The sequence below is a fragment of the Terrapene carolina genome, unplaced genomic scaffold, assembly GCF_002925995.2.
Source record: "Terrapene carolina triunguis isolate 2854851 unplaced genomic scaffold, T_m_triunguis-2.0 Scaffold192, whole genome shotgun sequence".
NCBI lineage: Eukaryota > Metazoa > Chordata > Testudines > Emydidae > Terrapene > Terrapene triunguis.
In genome coordinates this window covers 14,040,662-14,056,510 of record NW_020664543.1, presented here as the reverse complement: position 1 = coordinate 14,056,510, position 15,849 = coordinate 14,040,662, and the positions used below count along the sequence as shown (strand labels likewise).

The 15,849-nt window shown below is 47.4% G+C and overlaps 1 protein-coding gene across 1 annotated transcript; it reads right to left on the bottom strand.

Annotated features, from left to right (window-relative positions):
• Positions 1 to 4,620: 4,620 nt before the first annotated feature.
• OTOP2 (otopetrin 2) lies at positions 4,621 to 10,288 on the bottom strand. The gene is made up of 6 exons (XM_024215203.2): positions 9,883 to 10,288; positions 9,239 to 9,375; positions 8,428 to 8,486; positions 7,239 to 7,369; positions 5,749 to 6,644; positions 4,621 to 4,791 (listed from the first exon to the last, which is right to left on the bottom strand). The coding sequence occupies exons 1-6, from the start codon at positions 10,286 to 10,288 to the stop codon at positions 4,621 to 4,623; spliced, it is 1,800 nt and encodes a 599-aa protein (XP_024070971.2).
• Positions 10,289 to 15,849: the final 5,561 nt, after the last annotated feature.

The following is a 15,849-nucleotide window of genomic DNA, read 5'->3' as shown; positions in this document are numbered from 1 at the left end:
CAGGTCGGGCCCTATTCACAGCCTTTTCCTCTCCCTATTGTTCACCTGCCATAAAGCGATTTCTTATCTCCGGCTGTTTGTTAGATTGGTTCCCTCGCTGTGTACTTACATGGTGAAAGGTCCTGGCTTTTGTGCGTTTGATGGCTCAGGACTCGTGTCCTCTCCTGGCACCTGGATTTGAATTAGACCAGGGTGGGACTTTCAGGTTTGGGTAGAGCTGGGCTGAAGCCATCAAACCCAGCTCTACGTCTGGATGGGGCCTTCCTCAGAATTCAGGGGTGTCTGGACTTGGAGCTGATGACTGGGGAAGGGCCCAGCTGTGAAATCCAGATCCAAACTGAAACACGCGTGAGCCTGGGCTCCTTCACCCAAATTCAGGCTAAATAGTGGCCTTCTTCTCAGAGGTGCTGAGCTCCTACAAACCCCACTGACACCAATGGGAGTGCGTTGGTGCTCAGCACCTCTGAAAACCAGGCTCCTTTTATTTAGGTTCCTAACTCTGCATTTAGCAACCGAATCGTAAGGGTGAGGCTCCAGCTTTGTCCCTGTTCTCCTGCAGCTCTCGAGTTGCTTTGTTCGATGTCAAGTCTCAGGGGGTAGCCGTGTTAGTCTGTATGCACAAAACCAACGAGGAGTCCGGTGGCACCTTAAAGACTAACAGATTTATTTGGGCATAAGCTTTCGTGGGTAAAAAACCCACTTCTTCAGATGCATGGAGTGAAAATTACAGATACAGGCATAAATATACTGACACATGAAGAGAAGGGAGTTACCTCACAAGTGGAGAACCAGTGTTGACGGGGGGGTGGGGGGGGCAATACAATCAGGGTGGACGTAGTTCACTCCCAATAGTTGATGAGGAGGTGTCAATTCCAGGAGAGGGAAAGCTGCTTTTGCAGTGAGCCAGCCACTCCCAGTCCCCGTTCAAGCCCAAATTGAGGGGGTTAAATTTGCAAATGAATTTTAGTTCTGCAGTTTCTCTTTGAAGTCTGTTTCTGAAGTTTTTTTGTTCAAGTATGGCTACTTTTAAATCTGTTATAGAATGTCCTAGTCTATAACATTTGCAAATTTAACACCATCAATTTGGGCTTAGGGTTAGGGTATAATAATGCCTGCATCTGTAATTTTCACTCCATGCATCTGAAGAAGTGGGTTTTTTACCCACAAAAGCTTATGCCCAAATAAATGTTAGTCTTTAAGGTGCCACTGGACTCTTTGTTTGATGTGATAGTTGTTTGGTTTGTGTCCCATGCAGACGTTTGGTTATCTTCTATCTATGCTGCCAGGAGCTGCAGCCCCTAATGGAGAGCTGATTTCTTTCCCTTCCAAAATGGCTTTACTTTGAGATACCATGAAAGAAAGGCTGGTCCAGAGATTAAGATGCTGGTCAGGAGACCTAGGTATAAGTCTCTGCCCTGCCACAGACTTCCTGTGTGATCTTAACAAGTCACTTAGCCACCCGGTGCCTCAGTTTCCCCTCTGTAAAATAGTGTTAATAGCTCTGCTCCACCTCACAGGGATGGTGTGAGGATAAATACATTAAAGACTGTGAGGTGCTCTGTTACTAATGGGGAACGTATAAATATCTTAGTGTTGCAAACATTTTGATTTGAAAAAATTGATGATTTGAGACCCAGGCCCCCAGAGGTTAGGGTCTGCCAGTGCCTAGGACTGTAGTTAAGATAGATGAGTGTAGATCTTTTGTTGTTTTAAAATCCTTTTCCTCTTATGTTATGCTTTGTGTTCCTGTGGTTAAAATCAACAATACATTTGTTTAAGTCTATACACCATTGGTGACAACTTCTGAAGGGAAGAAATGCAAGTACCTGAATTCATTCGGACCTGTTGGGTAAGTACGATTGATGCACAGGGTTCTGTAGCCCAAAGAGAGTGGAAAGCGAGGGTCCTGATACCTGTGGGGGTGGACTTAGAGAGACCAGAGAGGGATCAGAGTTATAGCTAGCCCTGTAATCTTGACAGAGGGTAACATGTTCTGATGGCAAATAATAAGAAAAGTACAATTTACCAGCAGGAGTAAATTCTTCAGAGGGAGAACTTAAGATTCTGGCTAGTTTTTCTTTTGTCCAGCCAGTTCCCAGTTCATTCACTTGTTTCTCTTGCATGTTAATTTGTAACCTCTGAAGAGCTGGTCTTAAAAAAGTTTGAATGGGCTTTGAGCACAGTGGAGAAAGGCATTACAAGAACTAATGGCTGGGAGATCCCTCCCTGACCTGCTTGCTTAATGATCTAGGAAAGGATCTGCATTTTAAACCAAACGACAAATGAATTTCATTTTCACTGTTAGCTGCTAGACTCTGTATTGCAAATTATTGGAAAAATGTGACACCTCCTCCCTATGGAATTGTTTTGTAGTAAAATACAGGCTGTTCTTGTAATGGAAAAGCTTTCACACCAAGTACACCAAGAAGAAAACTAAAAAGAGGAAGGGTATTTAGAAGAGGGCTCCCCAGCCAGCAAGTCAGAATCTTTAGCCAGGTTCTTTGAATATTAACCTGATCCTGAATAGGTAATATACGATGTAGTAGGCGAACATTTTAGTGTAACTTTGCCTTAATAAAAAGACTAAAAGAAAAGCAACCAATGGCTGGAAGTTAAAGCCAAACAAATTCAAATTAGAAATAAGGCACACATTCTAACCCAGTGGCTCTCAAACTTTTGTACTGGTGACCCCTTTCACACAGCAAGCCTCTGAGTGTGACCCCCCCCCTTATAAGGTAAAAACACTTTTTAATATATTTAACACCATTATAAATGCTGGAGGCAAAGCGGGGCTTAGGGTGGAGTTTGACAGCTCGCGACCCCTCCATGTAATAACCTCACGACCCTCTGAGGGGTCCCGACCCCCAGTTTGAGAACCACTGTTCTAACGAGTGAGGATGATTCACCATTGGCACAAAGTACCCAAGGGGAGTGGTGAATTCTCTCTCTCTTGATGTCTTCAGATCAAGACTGCACACCTTTCTGGAAGATCAGGTTTTGTCAAACACAAGTTAATGGACTCCATAGAGAGGTAAATGGTGAAATCCTATGGCCTGCAATAAACAGGAGGTCAGACTAGATGTGCTAATGGTCTCTTTTGGCCTCAAAACCTATGAATTTTTGAAATGTGAACTCTTTTTTGGGGGCAAAATGTTTCAACCACCTCAAAATCTTTGTTCTTCCCTCGCACTCTGGTGTTACGTGGGCCGAACCTCCACGTGACTCCAGCTGGCTGATGAAAAAGAAACTCTGCTCAGTAAAGTAGCATGATTTTCATTTATTCTTTTATTTGAGAAATATACAAACAGCCTCGGGAAATGATTGTTAATTTAGTTCAGCTCTGCAATTTTCCTCTTCAGTACAATGAAATTTCTTTCCTCTGTAAACATAACTTTGTAAGAGAGAGACGCTGAGCTGTGCCATGCTGACTCATTTGTTGATACTTATTTGCACCAGCCAAATGAAGCATGGCCTGTTTAGAGTTCTTGAGGCTTGCTTCAGGTTAGGCAGATACCATATGGATCAGTTCCACTCTCTGATGCACAGGTGTACAAATGAAATCACTGGCAGCCCTGAGTGTTCATCTAAGGTCAGGAAAGCTGGCCTGTAGAATGAATTGGATCTCCAATGTGTGCATTGTGTGGCACTGTGAACCTTTAGCCATTCATTGTTACACTGAAAATCAATAAATAATTTTTTTATATAAAATAAGTTCATATGTTTTTAAAAAAATCATTACACTATTAAAAAAACCCTTTTAATTCTCGTAATAGAATTAACCGTCGGCCCTGATTCAGGAAAGAACTTAAGCATGTGCTTAAGTCTATTCCTATTCACGACAGCACTTAACCATGTGCTAAAGGCCCGTTGACTTCAGTGGGAATTCAGCACATGCGTAGGCGCTGTCCTGAATAAGGATGCTTTCAGTCATTCTGGGCCTTGGCTGATCAGCAGCTATACAGTCTCAATGAGGAGAAAGGGGATGTGACCAAGGACAGTATTGCGAAGCCGTCAGGACTGTGGTCGGGTAGCGGGGAGAAGAGAATTCTAACGTGATTCCAAAAGCCTTCAACATTCACCAGTTCAGTTTTCACGTCTGTGCACTTGATTCTTCTCCTTTGCAATGGAGCTCCCAGTGGTGGGATGTAGCTTTGTGTCCCGTTTGCCTTACACGCCTGAGTTATGTCATTGAAGCCAATGGGTCTCTTAAAGCGAACGGGATTCAGCCTGCACATAGATGGGCTCTGACAAGGTACCGGGCCCCCCCTGGGAGAATGAAGTCAATGACGTTGGGAGCAGTCGGCAGGATCAGGCCCTTAGTAGGAAGAGGTGTCAATTTGAATGAACCGCATGTGTTTTTCATTGCCCTACTTTGTAAATGTTCCACTTTTCTAAAAGTCTTAGAACTTAAAGCAATAATTGAAATCAAGCACATGCACTCACACATGAGTAGAAAACAACATCTGGGATTATGAGTGGATTATTTCCACGGCGGTGCAGTAATGCCCTGTCATCGCTAGGGCGTGAGATGCATGCAACCCCCAAACCCTTCAGTACAGCCGCTCAGACTTTCAGTCCCGGGGCGGGAAAGGTGGGTTGATAGAGCAGGTGTTCTTCCTTTTAAGACATGATGTAGACCTCCAGCAGGCTGGCCACTGCGTGCATGCGGTAGAAGATCCCGAAGGGCAGGCAAATGTCCACAATGGCGGACCACATTGAGTTGCCGTAGAAGTTGAGTTCCTTGTCGTTGTCGAACTGCGGCCGGGCGCCGAACGCTGGCATGATCCAGAGCTGTTTGGAGGTGGGAAACAAACGTGACAGTCTCAGTGAGAGGGATGGGATGTGGTGAGTAGCTGCAGCTGCTGCTAAGGGCTTCAAAGGGCAGAAGAGTCAGAGAGAAGGGAAAGGATAAATCTTCTAAATTCAGGACCATATTAGAGACAGAAAAAGACCTATAGGGTTGGAGGCTCTTTATCTAAATCATCTGTGCCTGGTTTGTTCGGAAGCTGTAGGTCCTATGAAAGATGTGTATTTCCTCCACAGTTTTCCTGTAAATCAAAAGTGCCTTCAAAACATGGGGGAGTCACGCTACATTTAATTGGCTTCCCTTAGGGCTTGCAATGAAAAGCGTGGCAGTTAATCAAGTGTAATTGCTAATAAAAAGCAGGTTTCTAAGTGAAGCTATCAGGGGCTAGACTCTTCTCTGAGATACACCTGCCAATAGAGATCCTGAGAGTACAATTTGACCCATGGGGTGAAATTCTGGCCCCACTGAGGTCAATGGAACTTCTGTCATTGGCTTTAGTGGACCCAGGATTTCACCCATGCTACTTAACTACTGATCACCAGACATCACGTCTTCTGCTGTCTAACGTATAAGAAAATGGCTTAGATCGGGCTCTAGATGCCTTTTCCCTACATTAAAAATGTAGCATCAAAGGATTAAGCCTAATGAAAAAATATTGGGCCCGATTCTCCTCTCCTTCGCACCAATTGTACAATGTTATGGGCTCAGTTCTTTGCTGGCATAAATGGGCAAAATGCCACTGAAATCAAGGGAGCTGTGCCTAGTTACACCAGCAGAGAATGTTTTCCGATAACTCCACTGACTTCAATGCAGCTACTTCTGATTTAAGTGAGAGATTTAAGGTAAGAAAAAGGAACATTTTCCTTAGACTACATCCTCTTGGACATGACCCCCTGCCCTCCACCCACCCTCCAAAAAATCCCTTTCTGATTGTCACTTACAATTATGTTGCAGAGGAGCAGGAACAAGGAGATCTCCTTTAGGAACTTCCTCCTCCATTTCACCTTCTTGGGGACCATTATGGACTGCACCACATCTGAAGGCTGGATCGCTACCGCACCTTGACCGTGGGGCAAGGGGGATGGCAGGGCACTGCCGCTTTCGGGGACGCGGAGGGATACGGCATTGATGTTGACAAAGGTGAGTCCATATAGGTCCTTCCGGTGAGGATGAATTTTGTGGTCATCTTCTGGGGGCTGCCGATGAAGGCCTTCGATGATGAAGATGTTCTGGAAGGTGTGCTGGGCGATCATCAGCAGTGAGTAGGTCAAGTTGAGGGCACTTATGGCATCCCTTGGAGTGCTGGCCACCACAGCCACAATGGAGTAGTAGGAGATAGCATATTGCCCCAAGGCAGCCCCCAGCAATAAGGCCATGTCCAAAGTCCTGGTTGGATTCTTGTGGTGGTCCATGTCTCTCTTATCAAACCTGTAGACAATGGACCCTCCGATGCAGACAAGAGACATCAGGCTCAGGCAAACTATGTTGAAAGTGTAATACATGATGAGTGCTTCATTCTTCTTGTCTGGCTGGCCGCTGCTGTTCACCTGCACCTCATAAACAATAAGGACAGCCAGGCCACTCACCAGTATGAACAGCCCTAAAATGATGCCCACAAAGAAGGTCCTTCTGAAGAGCCTGAATTTCAGCTGGTGGATGTGGTGAGTGTGGTGGTCTATGAGGCGTCCAACATTCTTCCACATCACATACAGCATGGCAGAGGCAAAGAGACTGTACTCAATGTTGAAGGGATACAACCAAAAATAGCCACTCTGGAAGATCTGGCAAATTTGGGTGTTACAGCTACAGCCTTCTGTTGAGCCACTTGCCGTTCCAGCTGGAACAGGAAAAACACATACGTGTTACATCGTTACTGCAGGAAACAAGCACTTGTTAACAGTCCTGAAGAGCCTCACTCTGGAGAATCACAGTCACTAAAATGCAGGACCAAAGATACAAGTAGATCTCATGACCCCGAGACCCAGGGTTGCCTGGACACTGAGAATCCACCCATTGAAACCTCAGCCTCCCTTTGGTTTCTGCCTTTCGGAATTGCTTTCCCCTTTGTCAAACAATGGGTTTAGTGAACATTCTTCTCTCATCTGGGCCTGTCTAGAATCCCTTCTTCCTCCCTCGCCTCTCCCGCCCTGGTTCTTTCTTTCGTTCTCTCTCTTTCCTTTTCTTTTCCTCCTCTCCCCTCCTCCTCCTCTGTTCATTCTAGGTTCTCCCTCCATCCCCATGACTCCTGCTGGACACAAAGCAAGACACAAATGCTAAGGTCCAGATTGGAATACCCCTACTCACGCAAGATAGCACCTTACTCTGAGCAGTCCCCTTGTATTCATTCATCAATGAATCTGATCCAGAGAAAGGCCTCTAACTCCGTAGCCTCAGCTCCAGAATTAGCTGGCTTTACTAATGGGCAAATTACCTTTCATGATCCATCTGTGTGTTCCTTCTGTTAGGTTCTGGAATTTTGTGTGTGCTTTATGCACGGACTCGTCCGTTACGGCTGACATCCACACGGCTAGGTTAGTGGTCAACGTCAGCATCAAGCCACACCTGTATGAGAGAAGAGATAGAAAGAATCAAGGCAAAGTCTGCTTCTCTGGCACCTTTCCTCTCTAGGCCTCAATGCACTCTTCAAACAGTAGTGAATTAAGCCTCGCCTCTGTGAGGCAGGCAAGTATCAGTATCCCCATTCTATATATGGAGAAACTGAGGCACGGGGAGGGGAAGTGACTTCCCCCCAGTCACACAGGGAGCCTGTGGCAGGGTCAGGAAGAGAACCCAGGTGTCCTGCTGCCCTGTCTGCTGCCCTAACTGCTCTCTCTCATTCCCTTCACTCTTCATACCATCTACCTTGCCAGGTAAGCACCAACTAAGTTTCATCTCTCACTGTTTCTGGCTCAGCCTGTCACAGGGCGTGGATGGAAGTATGTAGAGTAATTGGTCAGGGTTGGCCTGTCCCGAAAGGTGGATCCAGTCTTGCGAAAGTGAATATGATCATCTGAGGTCTGGTTTCTCATTCCATCAGCCTTTTGATCTTCCTGACGCTCCTTTGTCTTCCTTCCCAGTACCGGGGAAGTGACCCGGAATTTTTTTTAAATGTAAGTATTATGTGCTAGTGTAAGGCTGTGCCCCTGGATGGGGATCAGTCTTCCCGCTTCTGGATCTTAAAGTGTGAGCTGCTAGTACCTGAACTCCCATTGTAGCTGGCTCATTAACATCTCTCTGTGGCTCAGCCACCACTAGAGGGGGACAGAATGCCACACTACGTGGGCCGGGATTACACTGGTGCGGCGCTCAAACCAAAACCCTGGCTCTGACTCTCAATTTTTCAGCTGGCACCCATTTCTACAGTTTTCTGAACCTAATCTGTGAATGGACCCTCCCCTTTTAGCACTTCAGGGTAGGTGGGAACCAAGTGGCAGCTCTCCGCTTTTCACTACGGGGCCATCTCTTCTGTGTGCCTGGTAGGATAATCCTGTAACAGACCCACTGAAATGAAAGAATGTAGGAATGTTCCCCCTGTAGCTGCCGCTAATTGCAGGGGAGGCTCGGCAGAGGAATGGGGACCAGTGCAGAAGGGAACACGCCCAGCTGGGAGAAATACTCGCCTGGTAACGTCCAGGTGCACGTGAATGCAGTCTTTGGCAGAAATCCACAGAAAGTACGTCTGGAAGAAATATAAGTGTTGATTAAGACTGAACCTCAAAGCGGCAGTGTCAGACTAGAAACAGACCCGGCCACTTCCACGCTCTGCAGGATGAAAGTCAGGCCCTGCCCTATTCTCTGCTGCACCGGGCCCGTTATCCCACCCCTGCTGCTCCTCTGCCATTCATTTCTACCCCATTTACTTTGCCTTGTGCTGTAGCCCTCCCATGCTCTCCACTCTGCCCCCGCAGCTCCTTCTTCTGCCCACCATTGCTGCACATCATGCTGCTCCTGCTTATCCCTTGCTCCCATCCAGCCTTCTCCGCTCCACAGTATTGACATCCATCACGGGTTCCCAACCTGGGGGTTGAGACCCCACAGGCAATCATGAACAGATATCAGGGGTTACGGCCATCCTGCCCTTTCCATGTTGCTAAATGGGAGAGAAGTCCTGGCTGGAACCTGGTTAGGGGTTCATGTGAGCAGTCCTGCTATGCAAATAATAGCAGGTCATAGTATGGAAAAGAGTTATGAACTTTGACCTAGAACAAGTCACCACAGATCAAATATGGTACGGCGGATGGGGAAGTGTTCTCCCGGGGGGAGAGGAGTTTAGTCAGCTGAGTTTGCTCTGCTAGGTTAGAACGGATCAAGGAGTGAGCTAAGCTCGCTGGGCAGAGAGTGGTCCAAGCGCGATCAGCACCCTGGGAAGGTCAAGCATCATGCCTGAGCTCACCCACCTGTCCCCCGGGCACTGAAAGAGCCCACGCTCACCTGGATGATCACAAACACAGCCTGCACAAGAGGGTAGATGATTTTGATGGCAGACAGGCAGTTGTAGAAGCTGGAGTAATACCCAGTTTTAAACACGTCCATCACGAGGGTGAAAATGGCAAACAAAACCAGGCCTCCTGTTGAGGAAGCAAAGGCAATTAGAGACGAAGTGCGCATGTTGGGGGTGGACAGGTAGACGTAGGTGAGCCCACGCTCGTCTAGACGGATGGCGGAGGGAGAGAAATGGCATCGCCATGTAGAGGCAGATGGCATTTCGGGCTTCCCCTTTATAGTGGTCCCTGTTTTCTTTTTACCCCAAAGCCTAGAAACCCTTTGCATCAACAGCCCTTGGAATGGTGAATGATGAGGCTGAAAAATAACCAAGTACTTTGGAGAACCCTCCCACGTAAGGGCCGGATCCAGCACGACACAGGTTAATGAGACTGATCATTGGAGTCCACCCCTCAGACCCAGAGCACTAAGGAGAGGAACCTTCTGAAGTTCTCTGTGAGTGATGTTTTGAGAAGGGGCCTCTAGGAGGCCATCTGGGCAATGCTTTCCTCACAGAGTGCTTACCTTGTATGGGATCCCATCTTCACCCACCCCTCCGCCACCCCAAGGCATCAACCATGGTGGCTTCCTACCTCTCAGCCAGACAGGTCCTGCATGGGAGTCCTTGTAGAGGATGGCGTCCCGGCGCTTGGCGGTGACGATGAGGTAGAAGAGGATCCAGGCAATGCAGATCAGCATTATGATGGTCAGCATGAAAAATACGTCGTAGTCGTGCACAGCTACCTTGTTGAAGGCCGCACTGCTCACCAGGGTGCAGGCCAGTAGCACCAAATTGATGGCCAGCAGGACCGAGAACATGCGGCCTCCTTTCTTCCAGATCTCCTTCGGGTTGTGTGTCAAGGGGGGCGAGTGCGGATGGTGGCCCAAGGAGCCTGTTGGGCTGGAGGCCGTGCTGTCCTTTTCTTCTCTCTGACCGGAGCCCATGATGGAGTCTTCGCGACTGATCTCGCTGTCTGTCCGCACGGGCCCCTCTGTCATGGTTCAACTAATGCCAAAGCCAAGTGTTACTGCTGTCAGGAACAGAACCCTAGAATTAAAAGGATCACTCCATCTGAATCAAAGAATCATAGAATCGTAGAACTGGAAGGGACCTCGAGAGGTTATCTAGTCCAGTCCCCTGCACTCATGGCAGGACTAAGTATTATCTAGACCATTTTTGACAGGGGTTTGTCTAACCTGCTCTTAAAAATCTCCAATGACCGAGACTCCACCACCTCCCTAGGCAATTTATTCCAATGTTTAACCACCCTGACAGTTAGGAAGTTTTTCCTAATGCCCAACCTAAACCTCCCTGGCTGCAATTTAAGCCCATTGCTTCTTGTCCTATCCTCAGAGGTTAAGAAGAACAATTTACCCCCCTCCTCCTTGTAACAACCTTTTATATACTTGAAAGCTGTTATCATGTCCCTTCTCGGTCTTCTCTTCTCCAGACTAAACAACCCCATTTTTTTCAGTCTGCCCTCATAGATCATGTTTTCTAGACCTTTAGTCATTTTTGTTGCTCTTCTCTGGACTTTCTTCAATTTGTCCACATCTTTCCTGAAATGTGGCGTTCAGAACTGGACACAATACTCCAGTTGAGGCCTAAACAGCACAGAGTAGCGCGGAAGAATTACGTCGTGTGTCTTGCTTACAACACTCCTGCTAGTTGTACATCCCAGAATGATGTTTGCTTTTTTTGCAACAGCATTACACTGTTGACTCTCATTTCGCGTGTGGTCCACTGTGACTCCCAGATCCCTTTCCGCAGTATTGCTTCCTAAGCAGTCTTCCCCCATTTTGTATGTGTGCAACTGATTGTTCCTATGTGGAGTACTTTGCATTTGTCCTTATTGAATTCTCTAGTTTGTCCAAATCATTTTGAATTTTAATCCTGTCCTCCAAAGCATTTGCAATCCCTCCCAGCATGGTATCGTCCACAAACTTTATAAGTGTACTCTCTATGTCATTATCTAAATAATTGATGAAGATAGTGAACAGATCAGGACCCCGAACTGATCCTTGCGGGACCCCACTTATTATGCCCTTCCAGCTTGACTGTGAACCACTGACAAATACGCTCTAGGAATGGTTTTCCAACCAGTTATGCACCCACCTTATAGTAGCTCCATCTAGGTTGTATTTCCCTAGTTTTGTTTATGAGAAGCTCATGAGAGACAGTATCAAAAGCCATACTAAAGTCAAGATGTACCACATCTACTGCTTCCTGCCCCCCCATCCACAAGGCTTGCAACCCTGTCAAAGAAAGCTATTAGGTTCGTTTGACATGATTTGTTCTTGACAAATCCATGCTGACTGTTACTTATCACCTTATTATCTTCTAGGCTTGCAAATTGATTGCTTTATTATTTGCTCCATTATCTTTCTGGGTATAGAAGTTAAGCTGACTGGTCTGTAATTCCCTGGGTTGTCCTTATTTCCCTTTTTATAGATGGGCACTATATTTGCCCTTTTCCAGGCCTCTGGAATCTCTCCCGTCTTCCATGACTTTTTGAATATAATCGCTAATGGCTCAGATATCTCCTCAGTCAGCTCCTTGAGTATTCTAGGATGTTTTTCATCAGGCCCTGGTAAGTTGAAGACATCTAACTTGTCTAAGTAATTCCTAACTTGTTCTTTCATTATTTTAGCCTCTGATCCTACCTCATTTTCATTGTTAGATGTCTGATCGCTACTATTTTCTCACAGGGTGGCACCTTTTGGGTAGTGTGTGCATGCCCTGCTTCTGCGGTTAGTGGAATGAGATTCAGTATCTGTCTCTGCTAAGGGGAATCATTAGATCTGAAGAAGCCTGCTTAAAAGGGTAGCAAGACATTTCCTCAGTAGCATTTGGTCACTAAGACCCTATGGGCTGCGCTCACTGTTTTGTCACTTTTGAAATCTCAAATCAATGCTTGTGAGAGTGAATTCAATGTCAGTTTAACACAAATATTAACTCCCAAGGGAAACACACACCTAATATATAATATATATTTAAATGTTTATTGACACGAACTATTGGAAGGCATGAGAATGCAGGAAAGATCAAAGGTCTCAGGGCAAATGGCCAACATGGTTGGATTTAAATGCCGGCCACAAAACATGTCATGCTCCCTGCAAAGAAACAGACCTATTACAATGATCAACCTAATAGACTAGGAATCCATTAGAAGAACACAGTTTAGTTTGCAGCAAGCTTAGACACTAAAACAGGTTCCTTAGCGCGCCTGTCTAGCTTTCCAACTCCTCCAAAGCCTGTTACAAATAGGTTAAGCTCAGTGCTTTATTAATATTTTATAAAACTTTGAATTTATCACTAGGGAAACCTGGGGTGAAGTATCTCTGAGAGCAAAGCTATTATTAAAGCCGAAAGCCATTCCACCAACCTGCTTGTATGCCCGCCACCTGATTCTCCGATCTTACCTGGGCTGCTACACGAGGTTCCTCTTCTCTCAAATCTGGACAGCCGAGGAATTTATACCTATTTGGACATCGTCTTGATTTACACCATCTCTGGAGCTGACAGTGCCGTTTCATAAACTTCTCAGTGAAACTCCCATGATCCATTGTGTACAATGGGCTGGTTTTAGGGAAGAGAGAGATGGGGAGATAAGAGTTATTTGCCTTGACGGGCACGAGGTATGAACGTTACTGAGCATGGCATGAGCCTCCCCTCTAGATCACAGGAGCATAGATAAAGATCTGTGATCAAAGATCCATTAGATCAAGTCCAGGCCCCTGCAAGGGCAAGCTAGATTGCCCTGACAGATGATGTATTACATGTTACACTGACACTCCATTTGATCTTAGTTCATGTTTATGGGCTACTCCATCCCACTATAAAGTACTCCAGGCATGGGCACTAGATCACTCCAAATTGCTGTAGGGGGGAGGGATAGCTCAGTGGTTTGGGCATTGGCCTGCTAAACCCAGGGTGGTGAGTTCAATCCTTGAGGTGGCCACTTAGGGATCTGGGGCAAAAATCTGTCTGGGGATTGGTCTTGCTTTGAGCAGGGGGTTGGACTAGATGATCTCCTGAGGTCCCTTCCAACCTAGATATTCTATGAAAACATACTTCAAGCCCTATCTGGACACATGCTTGAGGGAGAGAAAGGAATCCACTCCCATATCCATTCAGTCCTGGGTGTTCCTCAGCCTTTCTCTGCTTGGTCAGTGACTGGGGATGGGGAGGTATGTTATTGAGACTGAGTAGGACTTGCTGTCCTCAGTCATTGGATTCCATGCACTGCTCCATCCAAACGCAGCCCTGGGCTTGCTCTGCTGCGGCTGCCCTGCTCCTTTGTCGCTGGTTAATGAACCTGAGTTCTCTTCCTTCAAATGACAAGCTGATTTGTCACTGACGGAGCGTATACAAGTAGCATATGCACTGTTCTCCCATGGCGGCTCAGCAGTGGGCCAAAGCCGGTTGCTTAACGGAGGTGGTCTCAGTAGGGTAGGGTCGAGTTGTACTCAGTGTTTTGCCAATGGTCGCTTAAGACAGAAAGATGCTTAATAAAAATGGGCCATTTTACGGCCTTCACTCTAGCTTCACCTCTTCCATGTGTTTCCCCTCTATCGGACTGGACTGCCTATGGCAGCAATGGGTCTATTTTCTGTTTTCTTTCCAGCAATTCCCTCTCCTGGGGTTGGGATAGATTGGGCGATAAGGTCTCTTCCTTCTGCAACATTGTCCCTGACCATCTTATCTTCATATCTTTTCCTTACCCTGCCCTCTGCTGGCTGGCATGGGTTTCGCGACACCCTTTTCTGCTCCAAGTCGCTCTCTTGTTACTTGTTCTATCTCATTTGTTCGCCTCGACCCACATGTTGCTCTTTCCCCTTACTAGACAGAGCCGAGGAGAGAGTATTTCCTTCATGGAGCAGTTCTCTGAGAACCCCAGGAGTTACAAGAACAGGCCCGTTAATAATAAGATGAGAATAACGAATATCTAAGTAACAAATAGTTTGCATTACTATATAGTCTTTCCTCCGGAAGGATACAAAGGGCCTTAAAACTGGCAACTATCTCTTTAGCTACCACTTAACCTCTCTGGGCTGAGTTCAGACATGATGTAATATGAAGGGCTGCAAATCCACTGTCCTCAATGGACCCCAGACCTGAATTTGGCCCTGCCTGTAGGATACTTACCTGGATCACTAGGGGGTTGAGAGGGTTGATCAGTTAGTGTTTGCAAAATGCTTTGGGCTAAGTGCCATTTGATTATCTCATTAGCTCACTCACCAATGCAGCCCGAAGCTCCACGCGTCACTGTCTTTCTCTTCCCCCTTTCTGTTGCCCAGCTCCTTTTTGCCCCTTTCTCCTTTTCGCTATCCCTCCCGTCAGTGATGCTTTCTCTCTCTCGCTCTCAGCCCCTTTTCTGTTCTCTATTTCCCTCCTTCACCCTTCTCCCCTCCCAGTCCTCTCTGTCTTCATTCCCCTCTCCTGGGCTCAGCCCTACCGCCTCCCCTCGTGCTATGGTCACTACTGCCTGCAGGCTCAGCCTTTCCCATGTCACAGGGATGAGCTGTAGGCCAGGTGCCCAGGGATGTTAGTGGCCTGGCTCCCATTAATGTCAAGGGAGCAACAGGAAATTCCCTGCACATTACACTGCAAGGCGCCCCAGTGAACTCAAGGAAGGAAAATCAAAGGTCAGGGCCACGTGCTGGGATAACCATGTGGCTGGTTTGGCAGATGGGCTGGTTGTGGTTTGGCCTCGCTGGGCAGCAGAGGGCGCCACAGGATCATGCATCCTGCCAGGTCTGGCAGAAGGAGGGTGGAGCAGCATGTCTGGACTGAAGTCTCCCAGCATCCTGCAGGGGATGGAGTGGGGTCAGCACCAGCACGTTCCAGCCGGGGGGGCAATAGGCGCCCGACTATATAAGACAATGCCCTGAATATTGGGACTGTCCCTATAAAACAGGGACATCTGGTCACCCTATATCTGGGGCAGGTCTAAGTGCTGATATGTTCACTCAGGTAACATCCCTGCATGGACCCAAGCTGCCATTGGGAGCAGTGCAGGGGCATTGGGGGACTGGCTGTGCTGGCAGGATATGGCCGATGCTGCTGCCTGGTGTTTCATTTGGCTGCCTCCTCTTTTAGAAAGATCCCAGGGGCTGAAAGAGCCTGAAGGGAGCTGCTGTGCTGAACTGCCCCTGACCTGTTCTGTGCCTCCAGCATGAATTCCCCGTAGGAGGGCTCCGGGGAGATGCGGCTGGCCCCAGGATAGAGACGGTAAAGTTAAAAGGTGCTTGGAGCTGGGGACAGGGCTGAACCGCGCCTTCTCCTCCTTGCCATGAGGCCTGCACTGGTGGGAGAGGAGGATTCTTAGGACCCAGGGGGAGCTTTGGAAAAGGCATCTCCTGCATTCATTTCAAGGAGTTCCTCCCTTCACTGGTCAGGACTTCTCAGGTGTCCTGGTAACCACCGCTCTCAGCTCCCTCCTCGGCTCTCAGGCAGCTGCTTGCCTGGAACTCCTACCCGCACCAATGCCCATCCTTTGAGATACCCCTGCCTGCCTCCCTCCCCCGATGAGCTGGCCAGGGGACTGCTTAGCATC

Coding starts and splice junctions, on each gene's coding strand:
- OTOP2 (XM_024215203.2), bottom strand. CDS start 10,288: ATGACAGAGGGGCCCGTGCGGACAGACAGCGAGATCAGTCGCGAAGAC. Junction 7,370..8,427: donor GTGCACCTGGACGTTACCAG/GCGAGTATTTCT, acceptor TCTCTCATACAG/GTGTGGCTTGATGCTGACGT. Junction 6,645..7,238: donor ACACAGATGGATCATGAAAG/GTAATTTGCCCA, acceptor TTCCTGTTCCAG/CTGGAACGGCAAGTGGCTCA.